At 48.7% G+C, this 16,965-nt stretch overlaps 1 protein-coding gene across 1 annotated transcript in view; it reads left to right on the top strand.

Annotated features, from left to right (window-relative positions):
* The window catches only part of vbp1 (von Hippel-Lindau binding protein 1), a 30,234-nt gene extending 13,510 nt beyond the window's left edge, over positions 1–16,724 (top strand). Inside the window, exons 5-6 of the mRNA XM_038775352.1 lie at positions 8,022–8,160; positions 16,214–16,724. Of these exons, the coding sequence (XP_038631280.1) occupies positions 8,022–8,160; positions 16,214–16,284 (210 nt within the window). The 3' untranslated portion in view covers positions 16,285–16,724. The remainder of the gene's footprint in view (positions 1–8,021; positions 8,161–16,213) is intronic.
* The last annotated feature ends 241 nt before the right edge of the window (positions 16,725–16,965 follow it).

The following is a 16,965-nucleotide window of genomic DNA, read 5'->3' as shown; positions in this document are numbered from 1 at the left end:
TGACATATCTCTTTTGTGAACTCTCCTATTCAGGCAATAGGTGAGGTACATGCATTAAGTATGACCATTCTAAAGCCTACCTTCTGCTAAAACACAAAAGCAAAATACTGTGGATGCTGGAAATCTGAACTATAAACAGAAAATGCTGGAAATAATCAGCAGGTCTGGCCGAATCTGTGGAGAGAGAAACAATTAACATTTCAAATCGATGCCATTTCATCAGAAAAGGGCAGTTAAGGATGTAATGGGTTTAATCCCTAACAGTGAACAGTTTGTTTCTATTTCTGCTAAGATATATGGAATAAGACCTGTGGTGTGTTATGGTGGAGCTAATACCAGAGAGGATGTAACAATGTTTCTCTGAGTGATTAGGCTTAAAATTACTGGGACCAGCTAAATCTATGACAGGTGTACCTTCATTCTAATTGGCTTATGCGCCCAAATAAAGCAGGGCATTAATTTGCTGACTTTGACAAAAAGGACTTGGGAGAAAATTGGAGTCATTGAAAAATAAATAAAAATCTCAGAAGCATGTTAATTTTAATAGTCTGGATCCTGCCCTCCAAGAACAGGGGGAAGTTATCCCACTTCTGCCAGTCTGACTTGACACTATCAACCAGATACATGTAATTCAATTCATGAAACAAGGCCCAATTGTGGGTCACCCGGACCCTAATTCGATAACAAAAGCCAGTCTTGACAAAGTGAAAAGATAACATCCCCAGTTGGGTTCTCCTCCCCAGGGGGTTGACAGGGAAACATTCACTCTTGTCCAAGTTCAACTTATAACCAGAGAAGGAGCCAAAAATCCTAAGCAACTTTACTATCTCTTCCATAGAAGGTACTGAGTACATAATATAGAGAAGTAGGTCGTCCATGTAAAGGGACAGTCGATGCTCCACCCCTCTCCGATTTATCCCATTCGATCTAATAGAGGACCTCAGCACTAGAGAAAACGGTTCTATTGCCAAAGCAGAGTGGAGTCAGTGGACACCCCGTCCCGCCATTCAACAGGAAATAATCAAGAGTTATGGGGTTTTGTACAAACACTAGCAGTGGTGGCCCTATGCAGTAGTCAAATATAGGAAATAATTTCTGTATAAAAGCAAATTACTGCGGATGCTGGAATCTGAAACCAAAGAGAAAATGATGGAAAATCTCAGCAGGTCCGTCAGCATCTGTAGGAAGAGAAACGAGCTAACGTTTCAAGTCCAGATAACCAGATAGCTTTGACAAAGGGTCATCTGGACTCGAAGCGTTAGGTCTTTTCTCTCCCTACAGATGCTGCCAGACCTGCTGAGATTTTCAAGCATTTTCTCTTTGGTTCCAGGAAATGAACTTTTGGCCTAATCCAAACCTCCCAAGAATCTTAAACAGATAGTCCCGCTCCACTCTATTAAGTGCTTCTTCGACATTGAGGGACATCATTGCCTCCAGTTCGGGCACCGAGGAGGGGAAAAGGACAGCGTTTAGCAGGCGGTGTATATTGCCGACCCTCAGCGAAGCCTGTCTGATCTCTGAGATGATAAGGGCAGCACGGTCACACAAGTGGATAGCACTGTGGCTTCACAGCTCCAGGGTCCCAGGTTCGATTCCCCATTTGGTCACTGTCTGTGCGGAGTCAGCACGTTCTCCCTGTGTCTGCGTGGGTTTCCTCCGGGTGCTCCGGTTTCCTTCCACAGTCCAAAGACGTGCAGGTTAGGTGGTTTGGCCATGATAAATTGCCCTTAGTGACCAAAAAGGTGAGGAGGGGTTATTGGGTTACAGGGATAGGGTGGAAGTGAGGGCTTAAGTGCGTCGGTGCAGACTCGATGGGCCAAATGGCCTCCATCTGCACTGTACTATGTTTGATCTCTGGAAGGCAGAACTCCAGCCACAGCGCCAGCACTTTGGCAAGTAACTTAACATCTGGAATTAAGAGTGAGATAGGTCAATATGACACACACTCTGTTGGGTCTTTGTCTTTTTTTTTTTAAAAATTTAAATTCAAATTTTCACAAAATATCAATGACAAAATCTAGGAATGGTTGCCATCTCCTGAAGAACCCCTGCATGGATCCCCTTAGGGAAAATTTCACCCTCCCCAATTTAATAAACCCCAGGCCTCCACATCTGGGGGCCGCGCATCCTTCCACTGAAGAAGAATCCTCCGCCGGGCTACCAGGGACGCAAAGGCCAGAATACCGGCCTCTTTCGCCTCCTGCACTCCCGGCTCCTCTGCAACCCCAAATATTGCGAGCCCCCAGCTCGGCTTGACCCTGGATCCTACCACCCTCGACACCGTCCTCGCTACGCCCTTCCAAAATTCCTCCAGCGCTGGGCATGCCCAGAACATATGGGCATGGTTTGCTGGGCTCCCTGAGCACCTAACACACCTGTCCTCACTCCCAAAAAAATGGCTCATCCTTGTCCCGGTCATGTGAGCCCTATGCAGCACCTTAAATTGTATGAGGCTGAGCCTCGCGCAAGAAGAGGAGGAGTTCACCATCCCTAGGGTGTCCGCCCACTTCCCCTCCTCGATCTCCTCACCCAGCTCCTCCTCCCACTTACCCTTCAGCTCCTCCACCGAGGCCTCGTCCTCCTCCTGCATCACTTGGTACGTTGCCGAGATCCTCCCCTCTCCAACCTACACCCCCGAGAGCACCCTGTCCTGGACCCTGCGCGGCGGCAACAGTGGGAACTCCGCCACTTGCCGCCTGACAAACACCCTTACCTGCATATACCTGAAGGTGTTCCCCGGGGAGGAGCTCGCACTTCTCCTCCAGCTCACCCAGGCTCGCGAACTTCCCATCCACAAACAGGTCCCCCATCCTCCTAATACCTGCCCTGTGCCAACTCAGGAACCCGCCGTCAATTCTCCCCGAGACAAACCAGTGGTTCCCCCGTATCGGGGACCCCACCGAGGCCCCCACCTCCCCCCCGTGCCGTCTCCATTGCCCCCAAATTTTGAGGGTAGCCGCCACCACTGGGCTCGTGGTATACCTCGTTGGAGGGAGCGGCAGCGGTGCCGCCACCAGCGCCTCCAGGCACGTGCCCACACAGGACGCCATCTGCATCCTCTTCCACGCTGCCCCTTCCCTCTCCATCACCCACTTGCGCACTATCACTGCGTTGGCAGCCCAGTAATACCCACAGAGGTTGGGCAGCGCCAGCCCCCCCCCCCCCCACCCCCCATCCCTACCCCGCTCCAGGAACACCCTTCTCACCCTCGGGTTCCCCTGCGCCCACACAAACCCCGTAATGCTCCTATTAACCCGCCTGTAGAAGGCCTTCGGGATAAGGATGGGGAGGCACTGGAACAGGAACGAAATCTTGGGAGCACCGTCGTCTTGACTGACTGCACCCTACCCGCCAGAGACAGCGGCAGCATGTCCCACCTCTTAAACTCCTCCTCCATTTGCTCCACCAGCCTCGTGAGGTTAAGCTTATGCAAGGCACCCCAGCTCCTGGCCACCTGGATCCCCAAGTACCTGAAGCTCCTCTCCGCCCTTTTTAGTGGGAGCTTACCAATGCCCCCCTCCTGGTCCCCTGGGTGAACAACGAACAGCTCGCTCTTTCCCATGTTGAGCTTGTACCCTGAGAAATCCCCAAACTCCCTGAGAATCCTCATTACCTCTGGCATCCCCCCACCGGGTCCGCCACATACAACAACAAGTCATTCGCATAGAGTGACACTCGGTGTTCCTTCCCACCTCGCACCAGCCCCCTCCAGTTCCTCGACTCCCTCAACGCCATGGCCAGGGGTTCAATTGCCAGCGCAAAAAGCAGGGGGGACAAGGGACACCCCTGCCTCGTCCCTCGGTATAGCCGAAAATACTCCGACCTCCTCCTATTCGTGGCCACACTCGCCACCGGGGCCTCATATAACAGCCTCACCCACCTGACAAACCCCTCCCCAAACACAAAACTTTTCAGCACCTCCCACAAGTACCCCCACTCTACCCTATCGAAGGCCTTCTCCGCGTCCATCGCCACCACTAACTCCGCCTCCCCTTCCACCTCCGGCATCATTATAACATTCAAGAGCCTCCGTATGTTAGTATTCAACTGCCTCCCTTTCACGAACCCCATTTGATCCTTGTGAATAACCTGCGGCACACAGTCCTCTATCCTCGTGGCTAAAATCTTCGCCAACAACTTGGCTTCTACATTTAAGAGTGAGATCGGCCTGTATGACCCACACTGCAGGGGATCCTTGTCCCGCTTAAGCATCAAGGAAATCAGCGCCCGAGACATCGTCGGAGGCAAAGTCCCTCCTTCCCTTGCCTCGTTGAAGGTCCTAACCAACAGAAGGCCCAGGAGGTCTGCATACGTCTTATAGAATTCGACCGGGAACCCATCCGGCCCTGGCGCCTTCCCCAGCTACATGCTCCCTATCTCTTTGACCAACTCCTCCAGCCCAACCGGCGCCCCCAGTCCCTCCACCTGTCCCTCCTCCACCCTCGGGAATCTCAGCCAGTCCAGAAAACGCCCCATCCCCCCCTCCTCCGCTGGGGGTTCAGACCGATACAGTTCCTCATAGAAGTCCCTGAAGACCCCATTGATGCCTACCCCACTTCACACCACATTCCGGCTTGCCTTTTCCCCATATTCATACACCGCCCCCTGTGCCTTCCTCCACTGAACTTCCGCCTTCCTGGTGGTCAGCAGGTCGAATTCGGCCTGGAGACTACGCCGCTCCCTCAACAATCCCTCCTCCGGAGCCTCCGCGTACCTCCTGTCCACCCTCACCATCTCCCCCACCAACCTCTCTCTCTCTCTCTGCTCTCTCCCTGTGGACCCAAATGGAGATCAACTCTCCCCTAACCACCGCCTTCAGCGCCTCCCAGACCGTCCCCACTCGATCTCCCCATTGTCATTGGCCTCCAGGTACCTCTCAATACATCCTCGGACCCGCCCGCCCACCTCCTCGTCCGCCAGCAAACCTACCTCTAAACGCCAAAGCGGGCGCTGGTCTCTCCTCCCGCAGCTCGAGGTCCACCCAGAAATGGCTATCGCTGAGTACTCAGTATCCTCCACTCTCGCAATCAGCGCCCTACTCATAACAAAAAAATCAATCCGGAATAGGCCTTATGCACATGGGAGAAGAATTAAAATTCCCTGGCCCTCGGTCTTGCAAATCTCCATGGGTCAACCCCTCCCATCTGGTCCATAAACCCCCTCAGCACCTTAGCCGCCGCTGGCCTCCTACCCTTCCTGGATCTGGATCGATCCAGAGCCGGATCCAGCACCGTGTTGAAATCCCCCCCCATTATCAGGCCCCCGTCTCCAAGTCTGGAATCCGGCCCAACATGCGCCGCATGAAACCCGCATCGTCCCATTTGGGGCGTATACATTGACCAGCACCACCTGCTCCCCCTGAAGCTTGTCACTTACCATCACATACCTCCCGCCACTGTCTGCCACAACGTTCGACGCCTCGAACGACACCCTCTTTCCCACCAGGACCGCCACCCCCCGATTTTTTTGCATCCAGCCCAGAATGAAACACCTGGCCTACCCATCCCTTCCGCAATCTAACCTGATCCGCCACCTTCAGGTGCGTCTCCTGAAGCATAACCACATCCGCCTTCAGGTGCGCAAACATGCGGGCCCGTTTGACCGGCCCATTCAGTCCCCTTACATTCCAGGTTATCAGCCAGATCAGGGGGCTACCTACCCTCCTCCCCCGCCAACTAGTCATTACCCTTCCTCAGCCCGCCACGTGCCCGTGCTCCCCGATCGGCCCCTTCCCCACGTCGGCAGACCCCCATCCCTACCCCCTCTACCTGCTCCAGCTCCCTCTTGGCCATTCCAGCAGCAACCTGGTGCCACCCCCTCCCCCAGCTAGGACCCCCCCCCCCCCCCCCCCCCCCCCCCCAAGCTGCATTGCTCCCTCCATTGCACTTGCGTAAGTCAGCTGACTCCTGCTGACCCCGACCACTCCTGCCACTCCTTCGACCCCTCCCAGAGTGGGGCTTCCCCTCCTCCCCATTGCCCACCAGCAGGTTCTCCTCCTCCCCCTACCGCTCTCAGCACGGGAAAAAGCCCGTGCTTCCCAGCTCCGGACCCGCCCCCTTCAGCCCTCAGCCGGGAAGAAGCCTGCGCCTTCCACCTACGCGACCCCGCCTCCTCTGACGCAGCTTCCTTTACAGGCCCGGTCCCCTCGCAGGGCCCCAACACCCCCCCACACTGCAGGTCTGCCCCCATCCCCGAGCCCATCCAACAGACCCAAGCAAAAACAGTGCCCCACCCTCCCTAAAAGCAACAAAGAACCAACAATAAACAGAGAACCCCCCCCCCCTCAAAATGTAACACAGCTACACGCAAACCCCCGTACCCAACCCTCAGTTTGAGTCCAATTTTTCGACCTGTACGAAAGCCCACGCCTCCCCCGGGGACTCAAAGTAAAAGTGACGGTCCTTGTGGGTGACCCACAGACGCGCCGGCTGCAGCATACCGAACTTCACTCCCTTCCTGTGTAGCACCGCCTTCATCCGGTTGTACCCGGCCCTCCTCTTTGCCATCTCCGCACCAGTCCTGGTAGATCCGTACCTCCGCGTTCTCCCACCTGCTACTCCGCTCCTTCTTGGCCCACCTGAGCACACACTCCCGGTCAGCAAACCGGTGGAACCGCACCAGCACCGCCCGCGGCGGCTCATTAAGCTTGGGCCTTCTCGCCAACACTCTGTGGGCCCCCTCCAGCTCCAGGGGCCCCTGAAAGTACCCAGCTCCCATCAGCGAATTTAGCATGGTGACCACATAGGCCCCCACGTCCGACCCATCCAGCCCCTCCGGAAGGGCCAGGATCCGCAGATTTTTCCGCCTCGGAACGGTTCTCCATCTCTTTGAATCTCTCCTGCCATTTTTTATGGAGATCCTCGTGCGCCTCCACCTTCACTGCGAGGCCTAAGATCTCATCCTCGTTTTCGGAGACCTTTTGTCGGACCTCTCTGATTGCCACCCCCGGGCCGTCTGGGTCTCCAACAGCTTATTAATTGAAGCCTTCATCGGCTCCAGCAGCTCCGCTTTAAGCTCCCTGAAGCAGCGCTGAAGAGCCTCCTGCTGCTCCTGCATCCACTGCATCCATGCCGCCTGGTCTCCGCCCGCCGCCATCTTGTGCTTCTTCCCTCGCACCTGTTTTGGCTTTGCTACCACTTTTTTTACTCGCCCCACTCCTGGTCCATGCCATACACTGCTGGGGAAATGTTGCTGACTCCTTCCCACGTCGGGAAACGTCGAACTCAGTGGGGAAGCCATCTGGAACAGGGGCTTTACCAGTTTGTAATGCAGGTTATTTCCTCTGGGCCCAACAAGGATATGATATATTTGTAACTTAATGGTGGTGCTAAAGCTATTACTTGTTATGTTTAGTCAGTTGTACCTGTTTCGTTTTGACATATTGGAACTGTTCCTTAAAAAAATTGTGAATGTTGATAGGTAAATTTTCAGGGAAAAATTAAAATTAAGCTATTGGTTACAAAAAGCTATAAGTTTAAAATTAAACAGTACCATTATGTTCACATTATTCAGGCTAAGAATGTTTTTGTCAGTAGCCATGCATTCCATAAAAAATAAAATTATGTTTTAGGTTAATTTTAACTGTTGTACAATAGTTCAGACTAGAGTTCCCTTGCTGCTTCTCCACCTTGGCTCAGTTGAAAAGGAGATGTGTAGCTACCCATATGGATGAGGCTCTTGCTCTTTTTAGAGTAAGGAATCTCCATTTGGGTAGCAGTAGGGTATTTACTGCCGACCTTTGCATCCTTGGACAGTGGCTGGGAAGAATCAGCCATAGGTCCTGCTCTTGATCACTATCCAGCGTCCTTTGCTGGAAAGTGCATCTGTAGAAATCAGTGTGGGCAGGATCAATTGTGATACACACCAATGATTAGCCTGCTAGTACTCATGTTCTTGCTCACTAATGCAAAACAACTAGTTGCATTAAGTTCCTGGATATACATTGAGGAGCCAGTGAAGGCAAAGGGTGGGTGTGGGGATTGACAGAAAAATAGATAAGAAATGTCTCTGTCTTGCCACAGGCTAACGTAATGCTTGAATATGATATTGATGAGGCTCGAGCATTACTCGAGAAGAATCTGACAACTGCAACCCGTAATCTGGAAGGACTAGAAGAAGACCTGGACTTTCTTCGAGATCAGTTTACTACCACAGAAGTCAGTATCCTTTATACCAAATTGACACTGGGAGATATGGTAACTTATTTATTTTTCATATTTTTGGTGAGACATTTCTTTATTGTTTGTCATATGAAGGTCATATGAATAAGTTGAAAACCGACTGCCTGAGGACAGGTGGATAAAACAATGCTTTTCAATATGACAGATAGGAGGTATACATTCAGGTCAGATTTACCACTGAATTATTCCTCCCTTTTTCATGGACAAATAGTGATTGACCCACTGTGCACTACCCACAGTCGTGCACTTAAGATGGGCAACTAGCATTGTCTTGAATAATCCATGCAGTTGTGTATTGAAATATGAATGATACATACCGTTGAAAGAAATCCACTGGGACCAGTTTGGGCTTCACTTGAATACTCAATATTGGTGAACAGACTTTTACTATTCTGCAGAACTAAGCTGTTCGATGCTTCGATGTGCCGTAAAAAATTGTAAATTTAGAAATATAAGGAAATTTAAAATGATAGGTGTTCGGAATGGGTTACTGAGTTGTCTACAACTGCATGTACCTGAAATTATTTTTGTAAATGTTCTCCCTCAGCTTGTCAGATCCTCTATTGCCATTCTACCTGCTCCAGCTAGAAGTATAGCTGTAATGTGTCATTTACAATATCAGTATCTCGTCCGCATTCACTGAAATTGACCATTTAGATTGGTCCTCTTCTCTTCGTAACATGGATGTTATTTATGAATGGAAGGTCATTCATGAAGGTCCACCTTCTCAACCTTGCCCCTCGCCTGATGTGGTGACCCTCAGGTTAAATCACAACCAGTCATCTCTCTCCCTTAAAGGGGAAAGCAGCCTATGGCTATCTGGGACTATGGCTACTTTACCTTACTGTTACTCATTTACCACTGCTGACGTAGGGATGTTGGATGTCACGGGCGCAAATGCACTTTGTGGCACAATGTATTAGTTGCCTTTTTATTCTTTTTCAGTTTTTTCTCTTCCTTCTGAAAATACTAAATTATGCTGGAAAATGGTTCCATGGGTGTGGGATGGAGCCAACTACCACACTCAAGGAGTTATTATTTAAGACTGAACCGAGACAGTGAGTGTAGGCACGTCATTTTACTTTAGTACATTGCAGCTAAATCTGATATCCACTCAGTCCACATATTTAGATTTATTGTCACGTGTACCGAGGTACAGTGAAACGTATTGTTCTGCGTACAGTCCAGGCAGACCATGAAAAACATTGGACATAGCGATAATTACACAATATAAATACATAGACATTGGAGTCAGGAGTGTGATGGAATACTCTCCACTTGTCTGGATGAGTGCAGCTCCAACAACATTGAGAACCTTGACACCATTACGACAAAGCAGTCGTTTGATTGACATCCTGTCCACAAACATGCAGTTCCTCTACCACCGACACACAATGGCAGTAGTTTGTGCCATCTACAAGATGCATTGCAAGAATTCACCAAGGCTACTTAGACAGCACCTTCCAAATCCATGAACGTTACCATCTGAAAAGACAAGGAAAGCAGATGCATGGAAACATCACCACCTGGAAGTTCCTCTCAAAGCCATTCACCATCACGACTTGGAAAAATATCACCTTTCCTTCACAGTCGCTGGGTCAAGTTTTTTAAAAAAAAATTAATTTGAGGAATTTAGGCATCACTGGCTAGTCCAGCATTTATTGGCCAACCCTAGTTGACCGTGAGAAGTTGGTGATGAGCTGCCGCCTTGAACTGCTGCAGTTTCTGAGGTGTTGGTCCATCCACAGTGCTCTTCGGGAGGAAGTTCCAGGATTTTGTCCCATCCACAGTGAAGAAATGGCAATGTATTTGCAAGTCAGGATGGTGAGTGACTTTAAGAGGAACTTCCAGGTGGTGATGTTCCCAGGTATCTGCTCCTCTTGTCCTTCTAGATGGTAGCAGGCCTTTGGTTGGAAGGTGCTACCCAGGGAGCTTTGGTGAGTTTGTGCAGTGTATCTTGCAGGTGGTACGCACGGCTGCCATTGTTCACCGGTTGCGGAGGGAGTGAATGTTTGTAGAAGGGCTGCCAATCAATCTGTCACTTCACCAGGTTGACACTTCATTTTTAGGTGTGTCTGGTGCTGTTCTTGCCATGCCCTCTTACAATATTAATTGAACCAGGGTTGATCACCAGACTTGGTGGTAACGACAGACCATGAGGTTTCAGATTTTGGTTGAGTACAATTCTGCTGCTGCTGACGACCCACAGCGCCTCATGGATGCCCAGTCTTGAGCTGCTAGATCTCTATCCCATTTAGCACAATGGTAATGCCACACAAGATGGAGGGTATCCTCAATGTGAAGATGGGACTTTGGCTCCACAAGGACTGTGCGGTGGTCACTCCTACCGATATTGTCATGGACAGATGCATCCGAGGTAGGTTGTTGAGGGTGACGCCAAGTATGCTTTTTTCCTCTTGGTTTCCTCACCACCTGCAGCAGATCCGGTCTAGCAGCTGTACCCTGCCACCTCGGTCCGTGGTGGTGCTACAAGCCATTTTAAGTGATGGACATTGAAGTCCCCCACCCACATTCTGTGCCCTTGCTTCCTCCAACTAATGTTCAACATGGAGGAGTACTGATTCATCAGCCGAGGGAGATGGTAACCTTGTCTATGTTTGACCTGATGCGATAAGACTTCATGGGGTCCACAATCATTGTTGAGGACTCCCAGGGCAACTCCTGTCATCAGTATACCACTGTGCCGTTGTCACCTCTCTTGGGTCAGTCCTACTAGTGGGACAGGAATGGTGCCTGGGTGAGGGTGGCATGGTGGCACAGTGGTTGGCACTGCTGCCTCACAGTGCCAGGGACCCAGTTCCAATTTTGGGTTACTGTCTCTGAGGAGTTAGCATGTTCTCCCCATGTCTGCGCGGCTTTCCTCCAGATGCTCCGGTTTCTTCCCACAGTCAAGAGATGTGCAGGTTAGGTGGATGGGCCATGCAAAATTGCCCCTTAGTGTCCAAAGATACGGTGCGGTCACGGGGATAGGGCGGGAGGACTGGGTCGATGTAGGGTGTTCCTTTGGAGGGTCGGTGCAGATTTGATGGGCCAAATGGCCTCCTTCTGCATTGTCAGGATTCTCAGATCACATTATCTGTAAGGTATGAATCCATGAGTATGGCTTTGTCAGGCTGTTGTTTGAATAGTCTGTGAGACAGCTCTCCCAATTTTTGGCACAATGACAGGGCTGGGTACGGGTTTGCCGTAGGTGCTTGGTCAGTGCTGGATAGCCCATCCAGTTTCCCTTTTTTTTGTAGCAGTTGGATACAACAGAATGATTAGACGATTTCAGAGAGCATTTAAGAGTCAACCACATTGCTGTGGAGGTGCATGCAGGCCAGACCAGGTAAGGACATGAGTGAACCAGATAGGTTTTTATAACAATTGACAATGATTTCATGGTCATTAGACTTTTAGTTTAAATTCCAGGAATTTGAACCTGGGTCCCCACTGGGTCTATGGATTACCAATTCAGTGACAATACCATTGTGCCATTGGCTCCCCTGGAATACCCTCCCTAATAGCACTGTAGGTGTACCTACACCCACAGGCGCTAAAGCATGTTCAAGAAGGCAGCTCATCGCTGTTTTCTCAAGTGAAATTGGGAATGGGCAATAAAAACAGGCCTAGCCTGCAATGCCTCCGTCACATGAATAACTAAAAAAAATACAATCAACAGTGCCCTAGTGATGAAAGGATTGGATATTAAGGATTGAAGCTCCAGCTTCACTGAAACCCCAAATATCGCCACCAAAGGTCCACCTCCTTCCCCATTATCCTGGCTAAGACTGCGAACACTCCCGCCATGAATCTTCCCAATTTTTCACAACCCCAAAACATGTGCATGTGATTCGCTGGCCCCCACCTCTCGCACTCATTTGCTACTCCCTGAAAGAACCCACTCATTCTCGCCCGAGTCATATGCACCCTGTGCACCACCTTAAACTGTATCAGGCTCATCCTTGCACAAGAGGAGGTCCCGTTTACCCTAAGCAGTGCCTCATTCCATATTCCCCAATTGATCTCCCCTCCCAACTCCCCTTCCCATTTCTCCTTGATCTTCATCACCCGCTCGCCTCCCTGCACCCCCAGCCACTTGTGTAGATCCCGAATTCTTCCCTCCTCTTCTACATCCAGAAGCAGCAGTCGCTCTAGCAGGTTGTATACAGGCAACCTAGGGAACCCCCTCCAGACATTTTGTGCAAAGTCCCTAACCTGCAGATACCTGAACTCACTCTCCCTCGGCAGCTCTACCCTTTCCCTTAGCTCCTCCAGACTGGCAAACCCTTCCCCATTGTTTTCCTGAGTTGAGCCTTTTTAATGCGGGTGAGACTCTTCAAGGTCAAGATGTGAACCAATTAATGCAGTTACCCAACTCCTGCCCTGCTTTTGTAACCAGACAGCTGATTAAACTGGTTCAATTAAGCTTCTGTTAAATGGTATCCAACAAAAGATTAGACATAGACATAACAGTGCAGAAGGAGGCCATTCGGCCCATCGAGTCTGCACCAGCTCCTGGAAAGAGCACCCTACCCAAGGTTTACACCTCCACCCTATCCCCATAACCCAGTAACCCCACCCAACACTAAGGGCAATTTTGGACACTAAGGGCAATTTATCATGGCCAATCCACCTAACCTGCACATCTTTGGACTGTGGGAGGAAACCAGAGCACCCGGAGGAAACCCACGCACACACTGGGAGGATGTGCAGACTCCGCACAGACAGTGACCCAAGCCGGGAATCGAACCTGGGACCCTGGAGCTGTGAAGCGATTGTGCTATCCACAATGCTACCGTGCTACCCTTAGGGCAGCATGGTGGCACAGTGGGTTAGCCCTGATGCCTAACGGCGCCGAGGTCCCAGGTTCGATTCGGGCTCTGGGTCACTGTCCGTGTGGAGTTTGCAAATTATCCCCGTGTTTACGTAGGTTTCGCCCCCACAACCTAAAGGTGTGCAGGGTAGGCGGATTGGCCACACTAAATTGCCCCTTAATTGGATAAAAATTAATTGGGTACTCTAAATTTAAGAAAAAAAAGAATTTTTTTTTTGGTTTTTATCGAAGTTTTTTTACATGTCATACATGCAGTAAGGGTAACTGTACCGCTCTCTGGCCTCCCCCTCCTTTTCCTGGTAGCTCCCCACCCTCCCTTTCCTGCCTGCTCCCTGTGGTGCCGTTGGCTCCTGTACGTCTCTCCCCCCCCCCCCCCCCCCCCCCCCCTCCAAAACATTCTATTGGCTTCAAACAGGTCCTAGAACAAGTTGGTGAATGGCTTCCACACTTTGTGGAAGCCACCCTCTGACGCTCGGATGGTGAACTTGATCTTCAGGTGGCGAAATTCCGATTGATCTGCCAGCCAGTCTGCAGGTGTGGTGATACTGCTGACCGGCAGCCGAGCAGGGTTCTCCGACGGGCGATTAGAGAAGCAAAGGATAGGGCCTCAGCTCTCTTCCCCGTGAATAGTTCTGGCTGGTCGGATACCCTGACGACTGCCATTTTTTAGCATGGCTCCACCCTCACCCCCTAAACTGAGCATGACATCAAAGAGCTTCTGCAAAACTGAGAGCTACAATGATTTGTCTCCAAAAATCACAGATATTCCTGTATTTAAGGTATGTTTGTAACAATTGAAGAATTTTCCCCTTGACCTTCAGTTTTGCGGAAGCTCTTTGAGCTCAGTTTAATGATGCCTTGATATCTAGCATTCAGCTCTCATGTCCATCTCTACATGAAAGTTGTGATGAAATCAAGAGCTAAGTGGTACTGGCATAAACCAAACTGCAGAAATGCTCAGTGTCCAATACAACCAGAGGAAACCACCAACACCTGAGGGAGATAAATTCAAAACTAGACTGGATTAATATTTAGCGAGCGAGTAGCCAATCTATGGAACAGACTTAAGGAAGACCAGAAGTAGTTAGTATGATTATTCAAATAAAAATAATTTTTTTCAAAAAATAACATTTTTACATTTTATGTATATTTGTCTAATTTGGTAAATGTCTGTGTGGAAAGCTCAGGAAGAAAAATATGCCCTTGAATCCAAAATGCACCACCGTTTCCTTGTGTTGTTTCTGAGTCCGTTGCAGACTTATTGGTAGAGATTGGTTGCTATGATTAATCAAACATTCTTTATTATAGTGTCATTTCACTACCAGGATAGTAAGAGGTGAATATTGATCTTTTTTCATCTAACAGTTTCCATGTTCCTATTTGCAGTGTCAGCTATCTTGTGGGGCCAGGAAGAAAAACTGCAGGCTGGGAGGGCGGTGTCAGAAGTTTAGTGAGAATTATTATGCTCTCAGAGCAGACCCCAACAGTGGCTACGATGTTGGATAGAAACCCCAGTATTTTATTTTAATTTCGTAAGACCGTGAGGAAAGGATACCTCGCTCCAAGAGTGATTACACGAAGTCATAGGGATATACTATATTAAAACAAACTTTATTACTAACAGTATTACAATATCTTTAACATCGCACCAAAAATAACTTACAATTACCCCTTAAACAATACTACTGAATATAATTGCGATCTTGATTCCCACCCAAACAAGAAGAATAAAACCCATCTCAGCTCAATCCACTATTAAACCATTGGCACTCAGAGATGTTTAACAAGAATTTACGGTGCAGAAGGAGGCTATTTGGCCCATCGAGTCTGCACTGGCTCTTGGAAAGAGCATCCCACTTAAGCCCCTCCCCACCTCCACCCTGTCTCAGTAACGCCACCTAATCTTTTTTGGACACTAAGGGCAATTTAGCATGACCAATCCACCTAACCTGCACATCTTTGGACTGTGGGAGGAAACCGGAGCACCCGGAGGAAACCCACGCAGACACGGGGAGAACGTGCCGACTCCGCACAGACAGTGACACAAGCCAGGAATCAAACCTGGGACCCTGGTGCCGTGAAGCAACTGTGCTAACCACTGTGCTATCGTGCTGCCTCTCTTTGAGAAAGAGAGGTCTCTTGACATTGCTTTAAAGAAAAGAAAATCTGTCCGACCCATGGAACTCTGGCAGTATGTCTTCAGAAGCTGTTTCAGCTGGTTTGTTCACCTTTCCAACCACAGTGCTCTTCTGTATGCAGCTTCAGCTAGAACTCCACTGACCTGCTTTCATTGCAAAATGCCTGATAACTTCGCTCCATGCAGTAATGACATCATCTTACCAAGCTGAAATCTAATTAGCCCCATGATCAAAACAACATTCCATTAGCCCAAGCTTTTTACAATTGCACCCCTGGCTCACAAACTTTCAAACTAGGATTCTTTTAAAACATGATTGCAGCAGCCACACACACACACTAACCAAGGCTTGTAACCCTTACTGCACCAAATATCTATAAAACAGATCATCTGAAATTCCTGCATTCATCACAGAATGGGGTGAAGAGAGTAAGAGATGGGTCTCATGAATGAGATGAGCTTGAAGAGGACGTGAAGGGTGATCGAAGAGAAACCAAAGAAAATATGCTAGGTGTTATCCTGGTTGTAGATGATCCCAGAGATTTTTGGGAAGGGCAGTGGCAGAAGAGAGTGAGCATGAAGTTGTTGTCCATCCAGATCTGGTGGTGACTGGGTAAACTAGTGAAGCAAGATATACAACAGATAGATTTGAAGCAGATGGGCCCATTCTAGGATTGACCTGGATGGCAGAGAGCAAAGAATATACTGGAGAAATTAAGAACAAGCCTTGTAATGTGGGATTAGAGTCAAAAGTAGACAAGACAAGATGCTTGGCAGGCAATCCTTTGTGTCATATTTTTATTGAGTTTAATCTCATAATGTATCGTGGTGGGACTTGAGCCCATGACGTTTGGGATGCAAATATAGTACCGTAGCCGTTACTTATAACCAGAGATAAAACATTGGATTACCATGGCCCTTTGGGAGCCATTTGAGGAACTTCCTTTCGTAAAGCTTTTTACTAACAGGAAACCTGGTGGCATTCTGGAGCTGTCAGCATTGAATCAATTGTAAGTGTCAATGATATGTTTGATTTCTCCTTAACCTGCTATCTTTTAGATATGGCAAGAGTTTATAACTGGGACGTTAAAAGAAGAAGTTCTGAAGCAGCCTCTAAAAGTAGCGCATAGTTCACAAAAACACATTTTTACACATAGTTTAACTACCAAACTCACTTTTGTTTCCTTTTAAAAAAAAATCCACCAATTTGGCAACATTTGTGTTTGGAAAGCTGCAGTTATTTTAGTCTTTGGAAACAAAGAAAAAATGAATGTTAAACCCAAGAACAGACAAGAGACTGAAACTACAGATATGTAGGCATACTGGTTTATTGCATGCTTATATGGCATTTGTGGAAGTGGAAAAGAATGATATAAAGTACAGGTTCAAAATATATTGTCGTTGCCAGTTTTCACAACAAGCCACACTTGCAGCAGTCCTGCAGCCCAGTCGTACAGACACAATAGACAACTTGTGTATCCACGCAACTGGTTCTTGCTGTGATACGATACCTGTAAAGATTTTGTATGGTTCTATCATGAGATGTTAATAAACTGCTGAACAGAACAAAGCAAGTGCACTTGCATTATTTAATTCTGGATATTTTCCTGTGTAATTTGTACTCAATATGAGGAATGCCAGAGCTAAGGGAAAGCAGTATTGTCAATTTCAGGCATTTAATGCCAGGATTAACATTCTGACATCAGGTAATGTGTGGGTTAGGTTGGAAGTAAAACCTTAACTCCAAACTTTGGAAACTTTACAGTACCAGTATTAATATTTTTAATTTCCCATGTGACCATCGTGTCCTT

Source organism: Scyliorhinus canicula, chromosome 17 (assembly GCF_902713615.1).
Source record: "Scyliorhinus canicula chromosome 17, sScyCan1.1, whole genome shotgun sequence".
NCBI classification, from domain to species: domain Eukaryota; kingdom Metazoa; phylum Chordata; class Chondrichthyes; order Carcharhiniformes; family Scyliorhinidae; genus Scyliorhinus; species Scyliorhinus canicula.
The sequence above is the reverse complement of the archived record's forward strand: the minus strand, read 5'-3'. Positions and strand labels throughout refer to the sequence as shown.